Source organism: Microcebus murinus, chromosome 6 (assembly GCF_040939455.1).
Source record: "Microcebus murinus isolate Inina chromosome 6, M.murinus_Inina_mat1.0, whole genome shotgun sequence".
NCBI lineage: Eukaryota > Metazoa > Chordata > Mammalia > Primates > Cheirogaleidae > Microcebus > Microcebus murinus.
This window is the reverse complement of record NC_134109.1, coordinates 27,875,464-27,902,390: the sequence shown is the minus strand read 5'-3', so window position 1 is coordinate 27,902,390 and position 26,927 is coordinate 27,875,464. Positions and strand designations below refer to the sequence as shown.

Here is a 26,927-nt window from a genome sequence, read left to right as displayed (position 1 = left end):
TCTAGGATATATGTTTGGGTTTGCATTTATGTCATTATGAACAATTATCACCTCCATGGAAAGATATTTATTTAGCACCAAATTATCTTTGATGTTACACTAAGTGCTATATATCATGCAGGTGAGACAGACTTGAATTATTTCTCCTGAGTAATTTGCAATATGACAAAAGTTGACTATACAGGCAATCATATGAGGTCATTTTAATTTAAAAATAATTTAATGAATGAATATACTAACATATTTACTATGTTTAAATGAAACAATAAATGCCATATATTTTTGGATACAGTAGAAATGAGAAAAATTGACATATCCCTGAGTTTAGTCTAGAAAATGATTATCTCAGAAATTGTTTGAATGATGAAAGGGCAGCAGTACAAAGGTCTGCAGAGGGAGAAGAGTAAGGAATTCCAGATTTATGGCAAATACAGCAAAGGGTTAGGTGATTGGACTCAGGTAGGAAATTTGCTTTTTTTTTTTTTAGCTAATTTTCTTTCTATTTTTAGTAGAGTCATTTAGTAGCTCCGACATGAGTACAATGTAAACAGCAATTCTTATACATTCCTAGTTCAGAATGGTATCTCTCAGGGTTTGAAGTCCCTTGGGATCCAAATCTCTCCTATGAATACACCTAGCTCAACCCAGCCCAGCACAAAAGGAGGCGATTAATAATTAATGAAATTGAGAAATCAGCCCACTCTGGGTAATCTATCTTTGAGGGATTTGGGATTCTTTGTGAAATAAATACTAGGCCTTGTCTTTAAAGATGTTCAAAAGGGCCTTGGGCCAGCAATCTAGAGAGTTTTTAATCCCAGCACTGCCCTAATCAGCTGAAATGTGGATGCTCCCAACATGTCAGCTCTCTGAGCCTCAGTTTCCCCATCTATAAAATAAGGGATAAGCTTGACGGTTCTTCTCTCACTATAACTCCCAATCCGAGGTTCTGGGGGAACCTCAGACATCCATAAAATGAATAAAATTCCTGCAAAGACTGCCAGATGTGGCCAGGCCAGGTGGCTCACGCCTGCAATCTTAGCACTCTGGGAGACCGAGGCCGGGTGATCGCTTTAGCTCAGGAGTTCGAGACCCACCTGAGCAAGAGTAAGACCCCTGTCTCTACAAAAAATAGAAAAAATAGCCGGGTTTGGTGGCACATGCCTGTAGTCCCGGCTACTAGGGAGGCTGAGGCAGGAGGATTGCTTGAGCCCAGGAGTTTGAGGTTGCTGTGAGCTAGGCTGACGACATTGCACTGGCACTGTAGCGGTGTCAGTCAGAGCGAAACTGTTTCAAAAAAAAAAGGATGCTGCTCAAGGTCAAGGTTGAACGATTTGCTCTGAGTACAGGCAGTAAGGGTGGCCAAGGGCACCAATCTCTGTTGATTTATTAAGGCACTTTGCCCAGACGACTATCCCTAGAAGCTCGTACTTGCCCCTCCTCTCACAGAAATTCAGAGTTGCGGGGTGCTCAGGAACTGTCCTTAAACTTCAAAACTCAAAACCCCACTCCTAGGAAGGGAAAGGGCGCAGAGCCCGGCCTAGTCGTGCGCCTGCGTATTGCGCTCCGCGGGGGCGGAGGTAGTGCCGCGAGCTCGGGTAGTGCTCCCAGCCCCTCTTCCAGGCAAATCACGCGAGATCCCCGCTCCTCTCGGAGCTCCACGACGGTGAGCGACGCGCGACGGGCCGCGGGGGCTGGGGCTCCTGAAGGTGGGTTGGGCCCACTTAGTGAGGGAGGCAACTCGGAACCAGGTTGACTTCCAGGCTTCCGGAGCTGTCGGCGGCGCTGGCGTTACTGCTTAGGACGCTAGGACAGGGAATGCTATAGAAAGAAGCAGGGTTCTTTGATGGTGGTTCTTTGATGGGGGTAAGCAACCTCTAGTTTGGATGTAATCGTGTTTGAAGTGCCGCTGGGACTTTCATTTAACACATATTTAGTCAGCACCTACCTTGTGCCAGGGAGAGGGTGGACATAATCATTGAACAAAGCAGACACAGATTCTCATCCTCTTCGCACTGATGATCCGAGGAGTCAGTTTGAAATTCTGGATTGGAGACGTAGATTATTAGTAATTGCTATGTTAGTGGTTGTGGTAGTGGGAGCCTTAGAGGATGGCGAGGTCCGTGCAGGAATCCCCACATGCAAGACTTGGAGAGAGAAAGAAAGAAATAAAAAGACCCAAAGGAGAGAAGAGGACCAGTAGAGAGAATCGGAAAGGCACTTTTTATAACGGTCGTGGTCCACAAATGACTGAATAATTGAATAAGATAAGGATAGAGAAGTGCTTTATGAAAAGGTATTAGGCCCAGGAGTTCGAGTTGTCAGTCTTCAGTGAGCTATGATTGCACCACTGCACTCCAGCCTGGGTGACAGAACGAGACCCTGTGTTCATTACAAAAAAAAAAAAAAGACACCTCATAAAAAGGGAGAAGAGGCCGGGCGCTGTGGCTCACGCCTGTAATCCTAGCTCTTGGGAGGCCGAGGCGGGCGGATTGCTCAAGGTCAGGAGTTCAAAACCAGCCTGAGCAAGAGCGAGACCCCGTCTCTACTATAAATAGAAAGAAATTAATTGGCCAACTGATATATATATAAAAAAAAAAAATTAGCCGGGCATGGTGGCGCATGCCTGTAGTCCCAGCTACTCGGGAGGCTGAGGCAGAAGGATCACTCGAGCCCAGGAGTTTGAGGTTGCTGTGAGCTAGGCTGACGCCACGGCACTCACTCTAGCCTGGACAACAAAGCGAGACTCTGTCTCAAAAAAAAAAAAAAAGGGAGAAGACATTTCATCAGGCAGTAGTTCTCACCTGTTAGCCCTGCACTTTGGGAGGGTGAGATGGAAGGATTTGCTTGAGGCCAGGAGTTCTAGACAAGCCTGGGCAACATAGCAAGACCCTGTCTCTAAAAAGAAAGAAAGACAGAAAATGGTGGCTGTAGTCCCAGCTACTCAGGAGATTGAGACAGGAGGAGGATCAGCTTGAGCCCAGGAGTTCATGGGTGCAGTGAGCTATCATAACACTCTGTTGCCTGGGAAACAGAGTGAGACCCCTGTATCTTTAAAAAAAAAAAATTTAGGAGCTCATGTTTTGGAAATGGTACATGCTGTGTTTGATGTTATTATTACAAGTTGTGCAACCTTGGACATATTATTCTATCTCTACGTACCTCCCTTTTCTCATCTATAAAAAAAGATGATATTACCAACCTCATAGGGTTGTTGGGGAGGGGAGGTTTAAACAAGATAATGAATAAAAATTCTTTACCTCAGTTTCTGGCACTTAGGAATATTCAGGAAACAGACTGCGAGAAGCAACTTTTCCAAGATCACACCTGGTTAGAACCAGGAAGTGTACTCTGCTCTTCCTAGTTCAATAATCTTTCCCTTTTATTAGGCTGCAAGGTAGACACTCAGATAATACACTCTTTATGACCCGCACCAGTGCAAATTTTTTAGCTGAGTCATCCATGTGGTATTATTTTGGAATATTACTTAGCATCAATTAGGGACCCACTTAATACACCAGGCAAATATGATTTGCTGAGTTTTTTCCCCCACACCCAGCATGAATTCAACACCACTCCCTTCTCCTTCTGGATCTTCAACTTGGTGTCTTATTTTAGATGTCAATTTTGTGACAAAATCAAGTTCTTTTTATTTTTAATGCATTGTTTGTACTTTTCATGCTGATAAGCAGTATTTGACAGACCAAATATGAGACAGTAGTTTATATAAGATTATAATGCAAGCTGGGCGTGGTGGCTCACACCTGTAATCCTAGCACTCTGGGAGGCCGAGGCGGGAGGATCACTCGAGGTCAGGAGTTGGAAACCGGCCTGAGCAAGAGCGAGACCTCATCTCTACTAAAAATAGAAATAAATTAATTGGCCAACTAAAAACATATAGAAAAAATTAGCCAGACATGGTGGCGCATGCCTGTAGTCCCAGCTACTTGGGAGGCTGAGGCAGTAGGATTGCTTGAGCCTAGGAGTTTGAGGTTGCTGTGAGGTAGGCTGACACCACGACACTCTAGCCTGGGCAACAGAGTAAGACTCTGTCTCAAAAAAAATAAAAAAGATTATAATGCAGCTGAAAAAATTCCTCTTGCCTTGTGATGACATCATAATGTCATAGCATACTTACTTTACTTTTTTAATAAATTTAATGTAGCCTAAGTATGCAGTGTTCATTAAGTCCATGATATTGAGGTATATTGTGAAATTATCCTACATTAGTTAATTGTGATATTTGATACTTGAAAACTGTCTGATTTAATACAGAGGGAAAGAACTTTAATAGTGTACTTTTCATGCTGACAAGCAGTATTTGGACAAATCTACAATATTCGTTTTTTGTTTTTTTGGGGGGGGAACAGAGTCTCACTTTGTTGCTCAGGCTAGAGTGAGTGCCGTGGCATCAGCCTAGCTCACAGCAACCTCAATCTCCTGGGCTCAAGCAATCCTACTGCCTCAGCCTCCCAAGTAGCTGGGACTACAGGCATGCACCACCATGCCTGGCTAATTTTTTTTTTTTTTGTATATATATTTGTTAGTTGGTCAATTCGTTTCTTTCTATTTTTAGTAGAGACGGGGTCTTGCTCAGGCTGGTCTCGAACTCCTGACCTTGAGCAATCCACCCACCTCGGCCTCTCAGAGTGCTAGGATTACAGGCGTGAGCCACCGTGCCTGGCCTACAATATTCATAATTTAAAGAAGTAAATCATGCTATTGAAAGTAATTAGGGCCGGGCGCTGTGGCTCACGCCTGTAATCCTAGCTCTTGGGAGGCCGAGGCGGGCGGATTGCTCAAGGTCAGGAGTTCAAAACCAGCCTGAGCAAGAGCGAGACCCCGTCTCTACTATAAATAGAAAGAAATTAATTGGCCAACTGATATATATAAAAAATTAGCCGGGCATGGTGGCGCATGCCTGTAGTCCCAGCTACTTGGGAGGCTGAGGCAGGAGGATCGCTTGAGCCCAGGAGTTTGAGGTTGCTGTGAGCTAGGCTGACGCCACGGCACTCACTCTAGCCTGGACAACAAAGTGAGACTCTGTCTCAAAAAAAAAAAAAAAAAAAAAAAAGAAAGTAATTAGAAGGCTGGATGCAGTGGCTCCTGCCTGTAATTCCAGTGTTCTGGGAGGCTGAGGTGGGAGGATTGCTACAGCCCAAGTGTTAAAGGTTACAGTGAGCTATGACTGCACTCCAGCCTGGGAAATAGAGTGAGAGACCCTGTCTCTGAAAAAAAAAAAAAGAAGGAAAGAAAGAGAGAGAGAGAGAAAAGAAAGAAAGAAGAGAGAAAAAAAGAAAGTAGAAAGGAGGGTAAATAGTAAACTTCATTTGGAAATACTCCTTTGATTAAAAATTTAGCCATCATAGTGCTATTAATAACCACTTAAGGACAGTTTGGACCCACGAATTTGGAAAAACTTTGCTTTTTAATCATTATGTAATTTATACACATGGTGATTCAATAGAAAATTTCCTTTTTAAGATGTATGTAGCCCTATAAGACATCATGGACTTCTTGATGTGATGAAGTAGGATGTAACCACCTTTAAAATTACTTGCCTGAAAAATTGAACCTGAAGCTAATCTAACCTCTAGATCTAACTATCAGTCACCAGCAAGGGGAGGAAGTAAAAGAACAAGGTAAATGACATCATGAGGAGGCAATCAGAGGACATTTTACAGACAAAGGAATGAAGAAATAAATCAGTGGCATGAAATAAAAAGGGAGGGAGACTCAAAATGTAGTATGTGTATCTTGAATCCTGTTTTTAATGAAACCAAATGTAAAAAGACATCTTTGAGACAATCAGGAAATTTGAATATGCACTATGTTTTACATGATGTTAAGTAATTGCCTGTACTATTCTGTTAGGTGTAATAATGGCATAGTGTTTATATTTGAAGCAATCCATTATCAGAGATGCCTAACTGAAGGATTTTTGGGTGAAACAGAATAATGTCTGGGATTTGCTTTAGGGGAAAGCTAGAAAATGTAGTCTTTTAGCTGGGCACCATCACGTCTGGAAGGAGAGAATGAATACTGAGGGCAACTAGCCATTTCTTTCACAACCAATGAGATTATGAATACAGTCATATGCTGCATAGTGATAGCTCTGTCGATGGTGGACTGCATATGATGATGGTGGTCCCATAAGATTATAATGGAGCTGAAAAACTCCTCTTGCCTAGTGATAACCATTGTAACATCATAGTGTATTTATTTTTTAATAAATTTAGTGTAGCATAAATGTATAGTGTTTATAAAATCTGCAGTAGTGTCCAGTAATGTCTTGGACCTTCATACTCACTCACTACTCACTGACTGACTCACCCAGAGCAACTTCTAGTCCTGTAAGGACTATTCATGGTAAGTGCCCTATCTAGGTGTACTATTTTTTTTATCTTTTATACTGTATTTTGTACTTTTTCTATGTTTAGGTGCACAAATACATTGTGTTCCAGTTGCCTACAGTATTGAGTACTGTAACATGCTGTACAGGTTTGTAACCTGGAGACAATAGGCTATACCATATAAGTACCCTCTCATAGGTTTGTGTAAATACCCTCTATGATGTATGCACAAGGGTGAAATTGCCTAATGACACATTTCTCAGAATGTATCTCCATCATTAATTGATGCCTGACTGTATAAAGCACATGTCAGGCGTGATTTTCTCATTTTTACTGGTGAGAAAGTAAGCAAAGCTAATTTCCACAAATCAGTGCCAGCACTGGAACTTCATTTTGCTTCTTTCAAATTATAAATGCAAAGTAAACTGATCCTTTACTTATTTGGCCATTCTGTGTTACAGAATTTCCTAAAGGTTAGGATATTAAAATGCCTTTGATGTATTCCTTTTACAATCAGCAAAACTGTTAAGGAATTTCTATTTTTATAAGTGAATAAAAGAACCTTTGAAAATTTGGATGCATCTCAATTAAGCAGTTAGTGTTTTTATTTTGCCACTAGATTAACTGGCTAGCTCTGGAGGAATATATCTTGTTGTTTTCATTTAATCAAGCTGTAGTAGGAGGATGCATAGTCGTGATGGTGCGAAGATGAACGTGCTCGAATATCTGAGGCCAAAAACACTTTACCACACTCAATCTCCAATGAATTTGTTACTGTTAGCTACAAATTCTGACTAGATTTAGTCTTTCTTCGTATATTTGCTTTAGGAGGCAAACTCTAAGAAGAGTGTTTATCTTTTTTGGATCCTAAATATAATTTTTCCCTTCTTCATTCAGAAACACTAATGGACTTCCTTTTTATTTTTAAATTTTTGAATACTTCAATTTTACTTATGATTTAAAAATTTTTCTATTTATAGGAGTTATTTTATACAGAAATCTTGTGAGACCGCTGCACAAACAGGGTGATGATTGTACAAAGAGTGGTATTGAATTCTCGACCTGGTATGTATTTCTGTGATGAATGAACAATTATAGTCTTTGAAAATTATAATGCAAATGGAGTGATATCAGTGTGGTAAATTAAGGTAGTCATATATTAATACTAGTAAAGATATTAGAAGAAACTCTTTAAACAGTGTAATATTCAGTTTTTCAAATGATAACTTATCAAGGCCATTTGTTGATAAGGTATTTTGGAATCATTATAACATTTGAGATGTTATTTTACAATATGTACAGCTTTTGTTTTTTTCTTTGTAGCATGTATTAGTGGCTCATAAAATTTTGCTTTGAAACATACCGACTTATATCAGTGTTGACACATAACCTGCATCATGGAAGCTTCTGGGTCCACTATTGCCTTGGTTTTGCTGCCCACCTACTGTGTGATCAGGGGCAGTCACTTAACTTTCCTGACCTCGGATTGAGTATAGTGAGCCGTTAGATCAAGAACTTTACATTCTATTCCCACCTTAGAAATTGAATGATTCTTTGGACAGGAAGTTTGCTTTGTTAAACAGAAACTGAAGATGAGTACACTTTTAGTGATTACATTTCCTGCTTATAAATTTTTCTTATACCTCAGATTTTCTAATTTCCTAATTTTCCAGACTTTACTTTTTTTTTAAAGTACATACATCAAGTTACTGTTTGCTTCTTAAAATGAAAAAGGAAAATTTACTTAACTTTTTACTTTGGCTGATATGGTGCTTCTGTTACAATGTAAATTTTAATTTTCATAATTAGCGAAGAGCTGGGTGTGATTTTCCACTTTTAGGATTTCTTCTATAATTTTAAAACAGATGAGGTGATTTACCTGTAACGATTTTTAAAAAGGAAATTTGAAGTTGACAGCAGTATTCCCAAAGAACTTCTTTGAAAAAATCCAGTACCATCAAAACTATTTGAAAACATTTATACTGAGTCATTTCTACAGAGAAATTACAAAACAATGTAAACTTATTCATGTCTGTTTTAAAAGAAAGTACTCTGAGTCCTAGGGTGACCTTTTAAAAAATAATAATTATACAAGAAAGTAGATTTTCAACTTTATATTTTGCCTAATATTTTAGGAAAAAATGGTAATCCAGTGGCAGAGAATTTCCGAATGGAAGAAGTCAACTTACCAGATAATATCAATGAAAGACAAGTACGAGTTAGGACTCTTTATCTTTCTGTGGATCCTTATATGGTAAGAATCAGAAACTTGTGACTTGGTCAAGAAAAATAACTTTATTTTCATATTTTTTATGTCATTGCATCTGAATTTTATTGTATAGTCCTTATGATTGATAAATGAGCAATTATATCTTGATACCTGTGAATTACAGATTACCTTTATTTTTATTCACTAGTGTTATTAAGGAATGGTATAGAAGGAATATATTTATAATAGTAGCACATGTGGTTAGTCAGGTTCTTCAAATGTCCAGATCACTTCCCAGTGGTACATGAAGCTTGAAGATAATAAGATAGGATTGGAAATTCTCTCAGATTCAGTTTACAAGGGAGGCTATATATGAGACCTTTACTCTAGTTGATATCTTTGTGAAAAGAACAGATTTCACTTATGCTACCTCTAGATAAAGGAGATTTTTTGGAAAAGATGTATGTTGCCTAGGACTGCAACTAATAAACTATTAGGCACAAGGACCTTAGTTTCAGTAAATAATCTAGGGGCTGGCTTCTTGCTTTGCTTCTCTCAGAGATCACATAGTCTCTTCTTCTAACTTCATCTCATGGCCATGACAAACACATCTCCGCCAGTTTACCTTTGCTACTAAGAGTCTCAGTGCTTACAATCAGATTGCCAAGATAGGGAAATTGGCCCAATTTTTCTGTTTTTTTAAAACTATTTCATAGGTTACAGACAAACTACGTTCATTTTCTATTGCTACTATAACATATTACTATTAGCTTAGTGGCTTTAAACAACACAAATGTATTATCTGTAGTTCTGGAGACCAGAGATCCAAAATTGGTCCCACAGGGCTAAAATCAAGGTGTTGGCAGGACTGCATTCCCTCTGGAGGGTCTGGGAAGAACCCATTTTCTTGCCTTTCCCAGCTTCTAGAGGCTACCCACATTTCTTGACTCATGGCCTGTGTCACTGTAACCTCTACTTCAGTGGTCACATCTCTGATTCTGCTCTCCTTCCTTTTCCCTCTTATTTTTTTTTTTTTCAATCCTCCCCCCTTTTCCCTCTTATAAGGACCCTTGTGGTTATATCAGGCCCACTGGGATAGTCCAGGATAATTTTCTCATCTCAAAATCTTTAACTTAATCATGCCCACAAAGTCCTTTTTGCCATATAAGGTAATATACCCACAGTTTTCAGGGATTAAGACATGGACATCTTTGGGAGCCATTATTCTTTCTACCAAACCAACCTATGGGTTAGCTGTCCAGGGGTCAGGTGGCCACATTGAATCCATTTATCTGTGATTGGAGGGAGGTTTGGGCAAGGGCTGCCTCTTGGTGAGAGAACAATGGCCACAAGAAGGTACAATTAGAGAGCTTATCATCAAGTTACAAGGCACATGAAAGAATTGCCCATCTCTGAACAATGGAGGAGAGTATCTTACACAGGGCTCAGGTTCTTTAGTAGACATGTGAGTCAAAAATCATAGGTAAAAAAATCATAGGTGGTCAAAATACTCTTGGAAAATGCTTAAATTATTCTTAAATCAGCAGGATCTGGCCCCTTCGAAACTTAAAAACTCAGAATCATTCTCTTTCACCATGTAATGTGATTTGCCAGAGCTTTCTTTTCTGATGTTCACTTGCCCTTCTTGTAATGGACCACCTTTTATCATTGAACTCCCAAATAAGGAAACAACTATGTTGTAGTTTTTTTTTTCTTTTCTATTTGTTCTTCAACTAACCTAAAACCATATCTTCTCGTATTTTACTTTTAACATCTCTTGAACTCTTCCTTTTTTCATTTAAAGGCTGATTATCTTTCATTATTGAAGACATTTAAAAAAATAGGAACAATTTTATTATTTTTATTGACGTTATAAACAGTTGGAACAGAGGTGTATAAAGTAGGAAGTAGAAGAGTGCCTTTACAAAGAGTGGCCTATCGGTCTGTTGTCTAGTTAACAGTAATGTACCAATGTCAATTTCTTGGTTTTGCTATTAATATTATACTCAGCTATTTAAGATGTCACCACTGGGGAAAGCTGGGTGAAGGACTATGTATTAATACTTCTAAAAAATATGTATAACAGTTTTATTAAGTGTTAGTCACACACTATACAATTCACCCATTGAAAGAATACAATTAAATTGTTTTTAGTGTCTTCACAGAGTTGTGCAACCATCACCACAATCAATTTTACAACATTTTCATCACCCCCAGAAGAAACCTTGAACCTATGCTGATTAGCAATCATTCTCCATTTCTGCTCACACCTACCCTCAGCCCTACACAATCACTAATTTTTGTCCCTATAGATTAGCCTATTCTGGACATTTTATATAAATTGAAACATAAAATATGTGACCTTCTGTGTCTGGCTTCTTTCACTTAATATATGTTTACAAAGTTCATCAATGTTACAGCTTATATCAGTACTTCACTTTTTATTGCTGAATAATGTTGCATTATATGGATATACAATGTTTTGTTTATCTGCTCATCAGATGATAGACATGTGGGTTGTTTCCACAATTTGGCTGTTATGAATACTTCTGTTATGAACATTTGTGTACAAGTTTTTGTATAGACTGTGTTCATTTCTCTTGCATATATACCTAGGAGTAGAATTGCTAGGTCATATGTTAATTGTGTGTTTAACCTTTTGCAAAGCTACCAGTCTCTTTTCTAAGTGGCTGTCCCATTTTACAATCCCACCAGCATAAGAGTTTCAATTTTTCCACATCCTCACCAACACTTGTTATTATATGTATTTTTGATTATAGCCATTCTAATTGGTGCGAAGTGGTATCTCATTGAAGTTTTGTTTTGCATTTCCTTGATGGCTAATTATGTTGAACATGTTTTCATGTGCTTATTGGTCATTTGTGTATATTTTTTGGAGAAATGTATATTCAGATCTCTTGTGTATTTAAAAAATTGGGTTATCTTTCTATTATTGAGTTATAAGAGGTCTTTATATATTCTAGATATAAGCTCCTTACTGGATATATGATCTGTAAATATTTTCTCCCATTCTTTCTGTGGGCTCTCTTTTCATATTCTTTTTTGTTTTTTTTTTTTTTTTTTGAGTCAGAGTCTCACTCTGTTGCCTGGGCTAGAGTGCCACGGCATCAGCCTAGCTCACAGCAACCTCAAACTTCTTGGCTTAAGCAATCCTACTGCCTCAGCCTCCGGAGTAGCTGGGACTACAGGCATGCGCCATCATGTCTGGCTAATTTTTTCTATATATTTTTAGTTGTCCTGCTGATTTCTTTCTATTTTTAGTAGAGATGGGGTCTTGCTCTTGCTTAGGCTGGTCTCAAACTCCTGACCTTAAGTGATCTGCCCTCCTTGGCCTCCCAGAGTGCTAGGATTACAGGCGTGAACCACCACGCCCGGCCTCTTTTCATATTCTTGATGGCATCCATTGAAGCACAAAAGATTTTAATTTTTTTTTTTAGATGAGATCTTGCTCTGTCACCCAGGCTGGGGTTTAGTCAGTGGTATGATCATAGCTTACTGCAGCCTCAAACTCCTGCCTCAGCTTTCTATGTAGCTGTGATGACAGGTGCATGCCACCATGCCCAACTAATTTATTTTTTATTTTTTTAGAGACGGAGTCTCACTGTGTTGCCCAGGCTGGTCTTGAACTCCTGATCAAGGAGTCTTCCCATGTCAACCTCCTAAGTAGCTGGGATTACAGGCACAAGCCACTACAAAAGTTTTAAATTTTGATAAAGTCCAATTTATCCATTTTTTCTTATGTTATTTTTACTTTTGGATTCATATCTAAGAAAGCTTTGCCTCACTTAAGGTCACAAAGATTTAGTCCTATAATTTCTTTTTTATTTATTTATTTTTATTTTGGCATATTACGGAGGTACAAATGTTTAGGTTACATATATTGCCTTTGCTTACTACTATATGTGCACATAAGTGTTGTAGTCCTATAATGTCTTCTAAGAGATCTATAATTTTAGTTCTAACATTTAAGTCTGTGGCCTATTTTGAATTCATTTTTGTGTATGGTATGAGGAAGGGGTCTTCAGAGACACAGAACCAATAGGAGAGACACACATAAACACACACAAGAGGGATTTATTAGGGGAATTGGCTTATAGGATTATGGAAGCTACAAAGTCCTATGACAGGCTGTCTGCAAGCTGGAGAACCAGAGAAGCCGATAGCATTGTGCAGTCCAAGTTGGAAGGACCAAGAACCAAGGAAGTTAACCAGTGGTGTAACTGTCAGTCCAAGGCCAAAGGTCTGAGAGCCTCAGGAAGCTACTGTTGGAAGTTCCAAAGTCCAAAGGCTGAGGAACCTGGAGTTCTGATGTCCAAGGGCAGGAGAAGAAGGATATCCTACTCCAGAACACAGAGAGAGAGAATTTGTCCTTCTTATGCCTTTTTGTTCCACCTGGGCCCCCAGTGGATTAGGTGGTGCCTGCCCATGTTGAGAGTGGATCTTCTGTATTTAGTCCACCAACTCACATGCCAGTCTTCTCCAAAAACACCCTCAAATACATAGCCAGAAACAATGCTTCACCAGCTATTTTAGACTTCCTTTGTCCACACCCTATGCATGTCTTCCATTTGGCTATTCATCTATATCCTTTGTAGTATCTTTTATAATAACCCAGAAAATGTAAAATCTTTCCAAGTTCTGTTAGCTCCTCCAACAAATTAAACCAAAGCAGAATTGCTTGGTTGGTGTGTGGGGAAATACCACCCTTCCAATCTAGTGTTAGAAGTGTTGTGGTGAGACAGAGTAAGCAAAACACTTGAGTTTTTTCCTATATCTCACAACACTTATTTCCAGTTTTCTCATTAGTAGTGTTTAAGTGTCAGGCCCTTGGTCTGGCAGTGTCCTATGGCTGCTGTACTTGCTTTCCAGGACTACATGGGAGGTGACACCCAAGCAGAAGTGTAGTATATTCACATAGAAGCTTCTGCCTTAATTCCCTATTTGGTCTTTTCCCCTGATGAACTAAACTAGACCACATGGGTCCCTTAATTATGTAGGCTTCGATGTTTTCCATTGACATTTTGTCCTCTACATTTTGGGCTTCATGAGAGAGGCAAGAGCCGCAGAGGAAGACAGCCTTTACTGCTGCCCAGAGAAGTCCTTAGCCCTCATCTGGTGGCAGGATGTGGTCTCACTGTGACACTTTGTCTTTGGGGTGTAAAGAAAGCATCCATCTGGTTAGGGGGCAAGATGTACGGAGAGATTTTGGTCTGAAGTTGTGATGAACAACCGTATAAAAACTGTTTCTTTTCTTTTGGGTTATTTTCATTTGGGAGGCAGAATTGCTAGGTCAAAAGAAATCAAGAGTTTTATAGTTTATATGTTGCTAGTTTGTTTTCCAGAAAAAATGGGCAGTTTTATACTATCAGCAATATGTAACTGTACCTAATTGGCCATAATCCATTGAAACAGTATTTTGTATTATTTTTGCTACCATAATGTGTATAATATTACTTAAATTTCTGTAAGTAACTATTTAAAATTTTTGACAGCTTTATTGAAATACAATTCACATATCATATACTTTATGCATTCAAAGTGTATAGTTTAGTGATTTTTAGAATATGCATAGAATTGTACAACTATCACCACAATCTAATTTCTTTTATTTAAAAAAATTTTAATTGATGAATAAAACATATGTATTTATGGTGTACAATATGATGTTTTGAAATATGTTTACATTGTACAATGGCTGAATCATTCTAATTAACATGGATTACCTCATGAATTACTATTTATTTGTGGTGAGAACACTTAGAATCTGTTCTTTGGGCAGTCTTCAGGTATTCAATACATTGTGTGTAACTATAGTCACCATGCTATTTCAGGTCTTATTTTTAAATCTGCAATCCATTTTGAGTTGATTTTTGTATATGATGTGAAATAAGGGTCTAATTTTATTCTTCTACATGTAGGTATCCAGTTTTCCCAGCACTGTTTATTGAAGAACTGTCCTTTCCCCATCGTGTGTTCTTGGCATCTTTGTTGAAAATCAATTGACTATAAATGTGTGGATTTATTTCTGGGCTCTCTATTCTGTTCTTTTGGTCAATGTGTTTGTTTTTATGCCTGTACCATGTTGCTTTGATTACCACAATCTAATTTTAGAACATACTTAAATTCCTTTTTAATTGCACTTCTTTACTTGCTAGAGAAGAGGTACATTTTTTTCAGAGTAAAAAATAACTGTAAGGAAGAGAGAAATTAAGATAAATTTTATTTTCATTTATTTGACTAACAGTTAACTTAAGGTTACTTATTATGTACTTTTCGTCACAGGGTAAATTAGTATGCTGGTTCACAGTATTATCTGACAAAATTACCTTAATCAATATATTCTTTTTTTAGCGTTGTAGAATGAATGAAGACACTGGCTCTGATTATATAACACCTTGGCAGCTGTCTCAAGTGGTTGATGGTGGTGGTATTGGAGTTATAGAAGAAAGCAAACACACAAATTTAACTAAAGGCGATTTTGTGACTTCTTTCTATTGGCCCTGGCAAACCAAGGTTATTCTGGATGGAAATAGCCTTGAAAAGGTGATACATAATATGAAAGTTATCTGTTTTATTTTCCTGTATAATTCTTACTTTGTGCATTTGGTATTCAGTTCTATTTGTTATTAGGCAAAAAAATTAGAGCATACATTCTCTTTTTGCTAGCTGCCAAAATATGGAATGCTCTTTGTTCCTTTTCCACCGTTAGCTGTGTAGGGGGGTTTAAATTTTTCCTCTGAAGTTTCAATAATTGAGTCTGCTGAAATAAACTGACAATAAATAGATTAATAGGAGAAAAAAACATTTTAATTACATGTATGCCCACAGCAGCTTCACAGAAGAGTAAGAGACCGAAAGGGGGGCCAGATGGTTGAACTTTTTATAGCATAAAGGAATAGGGGCTTGAGGCTTTTGGGGGAGGTGGCAACATAGATGGAGAGGGGCAGAACCACATGGTGAACAAAGGTTGTCTTATTATGTAGTTAAAGTCTCTTAGGTAATTAAAGTTGTTTTGGAGCAGCCTCTAGAAGCATAGATGAGTGTGATAAAGACTTTTAATTTCCTCTCCAGTTATTAATTATCCCTGGGAGAAAGGGAGGGAGGGATGGAGGGAGAAGGGGAGGGAGAGAGGGAGAGGGAAAGAGAGGGAGGGAGGAAGGGAGAAAGGGAGAGAGAGAGAGAAAGAAAGCCCCTTCTTGCTCTTGGGGAGGAGAAACAAGGGTCTGTCAGAGAAACCTTGATTCTAAGGCAACTTCTAAGGCCTTCCAATTTCCTTTTATTCAAAGTGCTCAGAGTGCCAAGGTACCATACTTTGGCATATGGTTTTCTGAACCCCAACATTTGTAACTGTATGTGATAATTCTTAGGTTACCAGAGAATGGTGTCATTTATCATATATAATTTATTTTTCAAATTTCGTATATAAAACCTGACTTGTAAATAAAAAAATTTTTTTTTTTTTTTTTTTTTTTGAGACAGAGTCTCCCTTTGTTGCCTAGGCTAGAGTGAGTGCCGTGGCGTCAGCCTAGTTCACAGCAACCTCAAACTCCTGGGCTTAAGCAATCCTGCTGCCTCAGCCTCCTGAGTAGCTGGGACTACAGGCATGCGCCACCATGCCCGGCTAATTTTTTCTATATATATTAGTTGGCCAATTAATTTCTTTCTATTTATAGTAGAGAAGGGGTCTTGCTCTTGCTCAGGCTGGTTTGAACTCCTGACCTTGAGCCATCCGCCTGCCTCGGCTTCCCAGAGTGCTAGGATTACAGGCGTGAGCCACCGTGCCCAGCCCAAAAAAATATTTCTTACTAAGAACTAGATATTTCCCTATAATTATATGCCTTAAAGTTTCCAGAAAAATGAATCACTTAAGTAGTTCATTTGCTTTGTGCTTGAAATTCCATCTCATGTCAGAAATCCTGAGTTTAGAGACCTCCATCTCTACTAAAAATAGGAAAAAATTAGCCAGACAACTAAAAATAGAAAAAAAAAAATTAGCTGGGTGTGGTGGCACATGCCTGTAGTCCCAGCTATTCAGGAGGCTGAGGCAGGAGGATCACTTGAGCCCAGGAGTTTGAGATTGCTGTGAGCTAGGCTGATGCCACAGCACTCTAGCTGGGGCAACAGAGTGACACTGTCTCAAAAACAAAACAAAATGAAAAAACCTCTTAAACAGTGAGATTTGATGAGCTTCTGGGTCAGTGGATGAATACATCCATGTGATGAAAGTATGGGGCACCTCAACTCCATTGGACAGATTCTCTTGCATTTGGGACCCTTCTGGACCTTACCCCAGTGCCTCTTCATCTGTGTGTTCATTTGTGTCCTTTATGTCCTTTAAAACAAACTGGCAAATATAAGTCAAGTGTTTCCATGAGTTCTGTGAGCCATTCTAGCAAATTATCAAACTCAAGGAGGGGATCATGGGAACCCCTGATTTGTAGCTAATCAGTCAGAAGTATAGGAGGCCCAGACTCACAATTGGCATCGGAAGTGGGGTAGTCTTGTGGGACTTAATTTGTGGGATCTGATGCCAACTCCAGGTAGATAGTTGTCAGAATTAAACTGAAATTGTAGGACACCCAGTTGGTGTAGGGTGTTAACAAAAGACCATGAGATCTGCAGAGGAAAAGGGGAGAGCTTTATTTTTTATAAAAAAAAAATCTGCAGATTGGGGAGGCACAGCCTTCAGTACAAGTGAAAGTTTGCTCCCCAAGGAACAAAGGCAGGGTCTGGCCTAAATAGGGAAACTTGCTGCCCCAGTTCTCAATCAAGTCCTTTATACAAACTTATTCAGTTCTGACTGGTCACCAGGCCCCAAACCAGGAGTCTCTGTCTTAACCCTTTGCACTTGCTTGCTTTTTTCTTTATTCCTTTATTCTACTCAGGATTTAATTTTTTAAATACCCCAGATTTTACAAAGCGCAGCAGTAGAATAAAAAACTGGAGTTTCTTTTCATACAAACTTATTTATTTGGATTTTTTTTATGTTTCAAATTATTGATACATTCAAAGAGTAATTTTAATCTCTATAATTTTTGCTAACCGTGTCCAGTCACACTTGACATCTGTGTGCAAAGGGTTAAGTTTCTTTCAAATGGCAGGGGGCAGCCACAGTTTATCTTGGCAGGGCAACAGGAACTGGTTTGGCTTGATTGTAGAAAACAAGGTCCTGTGACACTTTTACATCTCTCTGAGAACACAGAGTACATGACCTCTCCCTCCCTCAGGCATGGCAGCCTGGTTCTGTTTTAACTCTGAGCACCTCAGTTAGCCACAGGAAGTCCATTTTGTTTATGGGTCAGGAGCATACTTTCACAAAGAGAATTGGTTGGTGTAGGAAAAATTTCACCTATGGTATCAGAAGTGTTTTGTGTGAGAATGTAGTGCTGTAGTGGGAAATTGAGCAGTTGGGGACAGCTTGAAAATGCTTTGGGAATAGATATTAGAAATGAGGAAGAGGAATTCAGAAAGGATAGAGAGATGTTACTTGCTCAGCACAAACATACCTCATAATGTTTTTTTACTGGCCTTAACAAATAAACAATGATTACCTTCATGAAATATTTCTGTATATGATACATCTTCCTATGTATTATAGACTTTAATATCTCTATTGCTTTTGTTTACACACCACATTTAACCCATAGCCATTTAAAACTACTGAATATAGGCCAGGCATGGTGGCTAACACCTGTAATCCTAGCACTTTGGGAGGCCAAAGTGGGAGGATTGCTTGAAGCCAAGAGTTCAAGATCAACCTGAGAGACACCATCTCTACGAAAAATTTAAAAAGAAAAAATAATTAGCTGTGCATGTGGCCTGCACCTGTAGTCCCAGCTACTGCAGAGACTGAGGTGGGAGGATCACTTGAATCTGGGAGTTTGAGGTTGCAGTGAGCTATGATGACACCACAGGTGCTCTAGCCTGGGCAACGGAGACTCTTGTCTCAAAAAGAAACAAACAGGTCAAGGCGGGTAGATTGTTTGATCTCAGGAGTTCGAGACCAGCCTGAGCAAGAGTGAGACCCTGTCTTTACTAAAAATAGAAATAAATTAATTGGACAACTAAAAATATATAGAAAAAATTAGCCAGGCATGGTGGCACATGCCTGTAGTCCCAGCTACTCAGGAGGCTGAGGCAGTAGGATCACTTGAGCCCAGGAGTTCCAGGTTGCAATGAGCTATGATGATGCCACAGCACTCTAGCCAGGGTAACAGAGTTGCGACTGTGTCTCAAACAAACAGACAAACAAACAAACAAATAAAACCTCCGGAATATAAACTACCATTTTATTTCTTTGTGGCAGTTGAACTATAAATCAAACTAAGTTGGTAGATCTTAATTACTTTTGGTGGTTTGTTAGATTTTTACCAAAATTATTAAATTCTTAAATTATTATAAAACCTTTGTGGTAGGGAGTCTTTCTATATAATTTCCTTTGGTTCTCCCTAACTTTACAATAAGAAAACAGACAGAAATAAGAGCAATATAATTAATTATTGATGGGGCCTAGTACGCATGTAGACATAAATTGTCAATTGAAAGACACTTCATTTTATTCTGTAATTAAACTGTAAGAAATTGTATTATACCTTCCTTACATTTTTATTGTACATTTGAAGTATCAGTAATGAGAACTGTTAGAGTTTAAGTTAATTTTTATAGGTGTTTACTTTCAGAATTGCTCAGAGATTTAAAAACTTTCGAACTTTGCCTAGTGTTTTCCTGTTAAGTATTTCCTCCTTTTGATATACTTGGAGCATTAACAAGAAACAATATTTAGTCTCTTTTATGTGGGAATTCTTTTTTAAAGGTTTTTAATATAAAGAGAAGTAATATTGTTTTTTAGTATTTACAAATAAAATTATAGAATTTCAATAAGATTGAAGAATGGTTTACTCTTCTAGGAACCATATTGGGTTGTTTATTAGTCCTCTTGGGCTGCCATAACAAAATACCACAGGTTTAGGTGGCTTAAGCAATGGAAATTTATCATCTCACAGTTCTGAATGCTACAAGTCCAAGATCAAGGTGCTGGAAAATTTGATTTCTGGTTAGCCCTCGCTTCCTGGCTTGCAGATTGCCACCTTCTAGCTGTGTCCTCATGTGGTCTTTCCTTTGTGTGTGTGTGCAGAGAGAAAAAGATCACTTGTATTTCTTCTTCTTATAAGGACACAAGTCTTACTGGATTAGGACTCCATTCTTATGAGCTCATTTAACCTTAAATATTTCCTTAAAGGCCCAGTCTCCAAATAAAGTCATATTGGGGGTTAAGGCTTTAACATGAATTTTGCAGGGGACACAATTCAGTCCTTAACAGGTTATCTCTACCTCGTTGTCTTAAAACAGGAATTTCTAATATTGTTTTTTAAAACATTTTATTTTAGGTAGATCCACAACTTGTGGATGGACACCTTTCATATTTTCTTGGAGCTATAGGTATGCCTGGTTTGACATCCTTGATTGGGATACAGGAAAAAGGTCATATAACTGCTGGATCTAATCAGACAATGGTTGTCAGTGGGGCTGCAGGTGCCTGTGGATCCTTAGCTGGGCAGGTAAACTTTCTGAGAATTATTTGATTATTATTGGAATTCATAATTGAATCTCTGGATACATGTATTTAATTTAAAATTTAAAATTGAACACATTTATAATATGATTATTTCATACATTTCTGGTAGAAATGGTGTTATTATTACCTACTTATATTCTCTTAATAACAATATGAAAAAATGTAGATTTTTTTGTTGTCTATTAACCAAAAATAGATATGGTGAATGCTGGAACATTGCTTTTATCAGTATAAGGAAAAGAATCATTGGAGAACTTGTCTGGAATTCCATAAATTAAACAAACAAACGAGCCAAACATGGTGGCACATGCCTGTAGTCCCAGCTCCTTGGGAGGTTGAGGCAGGAGGATTGCTGGAGCCCAGGAGTTCAAGGCTGCAGGGAGCTATGATGAGACCACTGCTGCATTCTAGCCTGAGCAACAGAGTGAGACCTGTCTCAAAAAATAAAACAAAACAAACTCATATTTTTAAAAAATGTTCTCAAATAAGACAGCACATATTGAGTTCTAGAAATGTAGTAAACATTTTGATAGAATTTTATAAAGTTCATTCTTTCATAAATAATAGCCTTTCTAGTGTGAAACTATTGAAACAAAATTTTTAGCTGTGATTTTAGTTCCTCATAGACCTGGAAAAATATTGAATTGTAAGATAGTGATATTTTGGGTCTGCCTGTTCCTTTTTATGAAGTCAGATTTAAATTGTGAAATTTTAGCATTCAAATTGTAGACGGTCCTTGACTTACGATGGTTTGGTTTAGGGTTTTTTGATTTTACAATGATGCAAAAGTGGTACACACTCAGTAGAAATGGTATGTCGAAGTTTGTATTTTCATCTTTGCCTGGACTAGGATATGTGATGCTGTATTTTGCAGCAGCAAGCCATGGTTCCTTGTCAGCCACGTGATCATTAGGGTAAACAACCCATACTCTACCACAGTGGGTCTCCAACCTTTTCGGCACAGGGACTGGGTTCATGGAAGACAGTTTTTCCACAGACAGGGGTGGCAGGGCAGTGGGGGAGGCAAGAGGGCAGAGGTGGAGCTCAGGCAGTGATGCAAGCGTTGGGGAGCAGCTGCAAATACAGGTGAAGCTTCTCTAGCTCACCTGGCTGCTCACTGCCTGCTGTGTGGCAGGTTCCTATGTTTCATGGAAGACCATTTTTCTATGGACGGGTGGGGTTAGGGGAATGCAGAGCTTGGTGGGCACAGAGATCTGGTCAGACGGTGATGTGAGGCCCTGTTCCTGACAGGCCATGGACCAGTACTCGGCCCGGGGAGAGGGGGGATCGTAGCCCTACAGTGTATTGTGTTGCCAGATGATTTTGCGCAACTGTAGGGTGATGTAAATGTTCTGAGCACTTTTGAGATGGGCTGGGCTAAGCTATGATACTCAGTAGGTTAGGTGTATTAAATGCTTTTTTTTTTTTTTTTTTTTTTTGAGACAGAGTCTCACTCTGTTACCCAGGCTAGAGTGCTGTGGCATCAGCCTAGCTCACAGCAACCTCAAATTCCTGAGCTCAAGCAATCCTACTGCCTCAGCTTCCTGAGTAGCTGGGACTACAGGCATGCGCCACTATGCCTGGCCAATTTTTTGTATATATTTTTAGTTGTCCAATTAATTTCTTTCTGTTTTTAGTAAAGACCTCCATCTCCCTCTTGCTCAGGCTGTTTTCGAACTCCTGACTTTAGCCATCCTCCTGCCTTGGCCTCCCAGAGTGCTAGGATTAACAGGCGTGAGCCACCTCGCCCAGCCTTAAATGCATTTTTTACTTATGATATTTACAGCTAATGATGTGTTTATTGGAACATAACCTCATCTTAAGTTGGGGAGCATTAATAAGACTGATTTTATTCAATTAAAGGATAACATTGTATCTACCTTCAGTTCTTTTGTTTTCAAATTACTTTTAGTTAAAAACAGCATAATCTAACCTAAATTGTGATGAACGCTCTCACATACTGGTAACATCTTGTATAAGTTCACATTATTACATTTAAATGTGATGATATAAAACCATTTAATTTTCAAAAATTTTCACCCTAGATTGGCCACTTGCTTGGTTGTTCCAGAGTACTAGGAATTTGTGGAACACATGAGAAATGCCTCCTTTTGACCTCAGAACTGGGCTTTGATGCTGCAATTAATTATAAAAAAGGGAATGTGGCAGAACAACTCCGTGAATTATGCCCAACTGGAGTAGATGTTTACTTTGACAATGTTGGCGGTGACATCAGTGATACAGTGATAAGTCAGGTTGTTTACTATTTCACTTACAAATTGAATACTGCTTTTTATTTGCTGTGTTATCTTTTTACCTAATAATGAGGGGAAAAAACTCCATAAAATTGTAGGGTTTATTGTGACAGTGTGACAGCTGGTATTTGTTATACAAAAACACCTGCTGATGTCTGCTTCCATTTGCTGGCAGATTTGCACCATGAACTTCAATTTTAGTTATTTGTTAGCAATATTGTATTTTTCACCTTCAGTCTATTTTTGTGAAAAATTACAGTTTCATTATTGAAATGGTGAAGTTCTGACCCCTAACTCATCATTGACCAACTCATAGCCATGGCTCCAGACTTTGGGTAGGGAATGGGTTTTTATAGATTGTAGGTATTTACATATTTTTATTAACAATGTTATAAAATGTCAGCATGAACTATTAACATTGCATAGTCCTTTACTCTGTGTAAAATTATTTGCAGTTGAGGTTAAATTACTTAAATCCAAAGAAACACACTACTACTAATACTAAAAGTAGCAACAACTAATAATGTAATTCTTTTGCTGATTACCAAACTTGATTTGCCTCTGTGTTCCTTTGGAGTAGACTTATTTCTGGTTAATTAAAACTCTTAAATATGTATGATGGGTAAATCTTCAAAACGAACTCAATTGACAATAAAGGATTAAATATAATATAATAGTCAAGGAGGCTTTCATTGAGGCAGCCATAAAATCAGTAAACATAGGGAAGACATACATCCTAGGGTATAATCATCAATTTTCTCTGTACAGATGAATCAGAATAGCCACATCATCTTGTGTGGTCAAATTTCTCAGTACAACAAAGATGTCCCTTATCCTCCACCACTGCCCCCTGCGATAGAGGCAATCCAGAAAGAAAGAAACATCACAAGGTATGTTCTTCCCCTTTGCCCTTACTACCAGGTTCGATGGGGTTTAAATAGCATAGATATATAAAATGTATTGTTCTTCATATATACTTTTTCCTGATTAAATAAAGCTAGAAAACATACATTTTTAAGCTGGTTCAATATTTAGGTTTTGGTTAACTACCTACCTAAAAACTGATACTGAATGGCTTTGACTGACTGGCCTGGCTTAGGTCACATGAGGGTAGGGAAAGGATGTTACCCCACAAAGGAAAAATCACAGTGCTATTACCAAATGGAGTTGTAGGTGCTGGGCAGGCAAACACAATGGAAGTCTTCTATATTTATACCTGTAACTGCATCTAAAACTATATCTGACCAGATTCAGTGTGATTAAGTCCTAATATTTTAAGGATTAACAGATATTAGAGTTCTGGAATGATGTGATCTTTGACTGTCAGTCCTGTTATATTCTCTGATCATTATCCTTTTCTTCCCCACTGCAGGGAAAGATTTATGGTGTTAAATTATAAGGACAAATTTGGGCCTGGCATTCTGCAGCTGAGTCAGTGGTTTAAAGAAGGAAAACTAAAGGTAGAACTTGCGTCTATTCTTTATCAGTATAATTCTTCCTGCTACTTGATATAATTTTGTATTATTTTAATTTATTATAGCAAACATATTAGTTTCAGTATTAAAATTCCCACAAAGAAGTGTACTGAATATTACAGATTTTGCTTCCCATATGAGTGTAACCTCCTGATTGAGAAACCCTTGCATATTATTCCCTTTATCTAAAATTTTTTGTGCTTTACGTTCACGTTCTACAGATTATATTATAAAATCAATAGGTTTTTTTCCCCAAAACATTAAATTATAATATTCATTAATTTAACAATTATTTATGGAATGCTACTGTGTGTTAAGAAGCTGTATTTTCTCAAGACTCATGTAAGCATATCCCAGGACCCCTACCTCTTCTCCACCGTACTTCTTTCCTCTTCTCCCTGGACTTTCTGATATATCTCTTAGTTGTTGGTTTTGAAAACCAGGAGTTATTAATATTAATCTGGGGTCCAGATACCTGGACCTAGGATTTATTTATTTATTTTTTTGAAGACAGGGTCTCACTCCATTACCTAGGCTAGAGTGTATTGACATCATCAGAGCTCACTGCAACCTCAAACTCCTGGGCTCAAGTGATCCTCTTGCCTCAGCCTCTCAACCTGGGACTATAGGCACACATCACCACACCCAGCTAATTTTTCTATTTTTTGTAGAGATGATATCTCTCTATGTTGCTCAGTCTGGTCTTGAATTTCTGGCCTCAAGTGATCCTCCTGCATCAGCTTCCCAAAGTGCTAAGATTATGGGCGTGAACCACTGCACCTGGCCTGACCTAGGTTGTTCTTGAAATGTGCAAAATTGTATGTGCTATGTGCTTATATACCTTTTTTTTTAAAAGAGGGTATATAGTTTGTGATCTGTTACTGATTGAAGATTTGACAATGAGAAAATAGGATTTTATTTTTAAAAATCAATGGACAGGAAATTTTTCTGGGCTACCTACATGGAATAAAGATATCTACGTTTAGACAGAAAGTGCTAAGTAGTTTTGCTGCCTTGTGCCAAAATGGAAACTATTATAGAAACATTGGAGTTTAAAGAATACTAAATCTAGCTATTTTGATTTACAGATCAAAGAGACTGTGATAAATGGATTGGAAAATATGGGAGGTAAGATGAATTTAGATTTACTTATGACAGTATATACATGTGTTCAGCACAAATATTCCTTTTTTTTCTTTTAATGGTATCTCTCTGGTGTTTTTTATTTTATTTTTTTATTTTTTTTGAGACAGAGTCTTGCTTTCTTGCCTAGGATAGAGTGAGTGCCATGGCGTCAGCCTAGCTCACAGCAACCTCAAACTCCTGGGCTCAAGTGATCCTCCTGCCTCAGCCTCCCAAGTAGCTGGGACTACAGGCCTGAGCCACCATGCCCGGCTGATTTTTATACATATATATATTAGTTGGCCAATTAATTTCTTTCTATTTTTATGGTAGAGACGGGGTCTCGCTCAGGCTGGTTTTGAACTCCTGACCTTGAGCAATCTGCCTGCCTCGGCCTCCCAGATTTATTTTTTAATAATTTATTTCTTCCCTGTAAAACTGTCCTAGATAGGGGTTTCCTTAAATATCTTAATCAAACTCCATAAAAGTTGAATTTAGTGGTATTTTAAGAGGTATTCTTTTCACATTTCAAATCGTAAAATAAGTGTTTCTTTGTTTTTTCAAACAGCTTATAAAGAATGTAAGAATTGTGAAAGTTATTTAGCCTCTAGGTAACTTTTGCAGGTTAAATGGTTCTGAGGCATCAAAAGATTATATTAACCAAATTTTCAATTTTTAATTTTTTTTTTCGCCTTACAGAGATTTAGACATTCTCTTTCACTCATTTCAAATGAAAAAGCTTAAATCAAACTGATCTTTTTCCTTTCCAGAAAAAGAATTTATTTGGTTAATATGTTTACTAAAGATAAATTTCATTTGTCTGGTATAATGAGTCTATTATAACACTTATTCATTTAATATAACTTTATGATTATATTTCTAATTTGTGATATTTAAAAATTGTTTTCATTGACATTTTATTCCCATATTTATTTGCCTCTAGTCTCCAAACACTATAAACAGTGAACATTGATGTAGACATCCATTAGACATTTCCAGGTTGGGTTAAAACAATTACTTTTCTTTTCTTTTTTTTTTTTTTTGAGACAGAGTCTCGCTTTGTTGCCTAGGCTAGAGTGAGTGCTGTGGCGTCATCCTAGCTCACAGCAACCTCAATCTCCTGGGCTCAAGTGATCCTCCTGCCTCAGCCTCCCGAGTAGCTGGGACTACAGGCATGCACCACCATGCCCAGCTAATTTATATATATATATATATATATTTTAGTTAGCCAATCAATTTCTTTCTATTTATAGTAGAGACGGGGTCTCGCTCTTGCTCAGGCTGGTTTCGAACTCCTGACCTCGAGCAATCCATCGGCCTTGGCCTCCCAGAGTGCTAGGATTACAGACGTGAGCTACTGCACCCGGCCTAAAACAATTTTTTAATATGTTAATTGGGTTAGTTTTTGCTGTAACTTTGCCTGTGTTTTACTTGAGGACAGTTTTCAGGACAGTTTTCTTCTGTGATTTATATTAAAATCATTGAAGAAATTATTCAAACTAATTTTGTGTCTGATCTTCTGAAAACAATATGATAATGACATTTATCTTTTCAGATAACTTAGTTTATTTTTCCTTCCAGCTGCATTCCAGTCCATGATGACAGGAGGTAACATCGGAAAGCAGATAGTTTGCATTTCAGAAGAAACCTCTCTGTAGTTTCTGTAAATGCCTGTGTCAAGGAAATCACAGATTTCCATTTTGCAGATTTTTAAGATACATTTAAAAAAACACCTTAGAATACAGACAGCTCTTGATTTAAATGTGATCATAGGTGTTATTTTCTTAGTTGCATAATTCTTTCCTATAACTTCAATATCATATATGCTCTGTAAACCAATTATTTACAAAATAGATTGATGTTAACATGATTGTTTTTTCTTTTTTTGCTAAAACTAATATATATGCTATTTGTATCAGA

At 38.0% G+C, this 26,927-nt stretch overlaps 1 protein-coding gene across 4 annotated transcripts; it reads left to right on the top strand.

Annotated features, from left to right (window-relative positions):
* The first annotated feature begins 1,541 nt into the window (after positions 1-1,541).
* PTGR2 (prostaglandin reductase 2) lies at positions 1,542-26,927 on the top strand. 4 transcript variants are annotated; one of them, XM_076003876.1, is made up of 11 exons: positions 1,630-1,706; positions 6,273-6,366; positions 7,331-7,415; positions 8,486-8,604; positions 14,932-15,123; positions 19,968-20,138; positions 22,201-22,410; positions 23,179-23,300; positions 23,783-23,870; positions 24,974-25,013; positions 26,589-26,927. In XM_076003876.1, the coding sequence occupies exons 3-11, from the start codon at positions 7,379-7,381 to the stop codon at positions 26,663-26,665; spliced, it is 1,056 nt and encodes a 351-aa protein (XP_075859991.1). In that variant the 5' UTR covers positions 1,630-1,706; positions 6,273-6,366; positions 7,331-7,378; the 3' UTR covers positions 26,666-26,927. The 4 variants fall into 4 exon arrangements, with proteins under 4 accessions (XP_075859990.1, XP_020141269.2, XP_075859989.1 ...); XM_076003875.1 differs by lacking the exon at positions 6,273-6,366 and having other exon boundaries at positions 1,542-1,663; XM_020285680.2 differs by lacking the exon at positions 6,273-6,366 and having other exon boundaries at positions 1,601-1,706.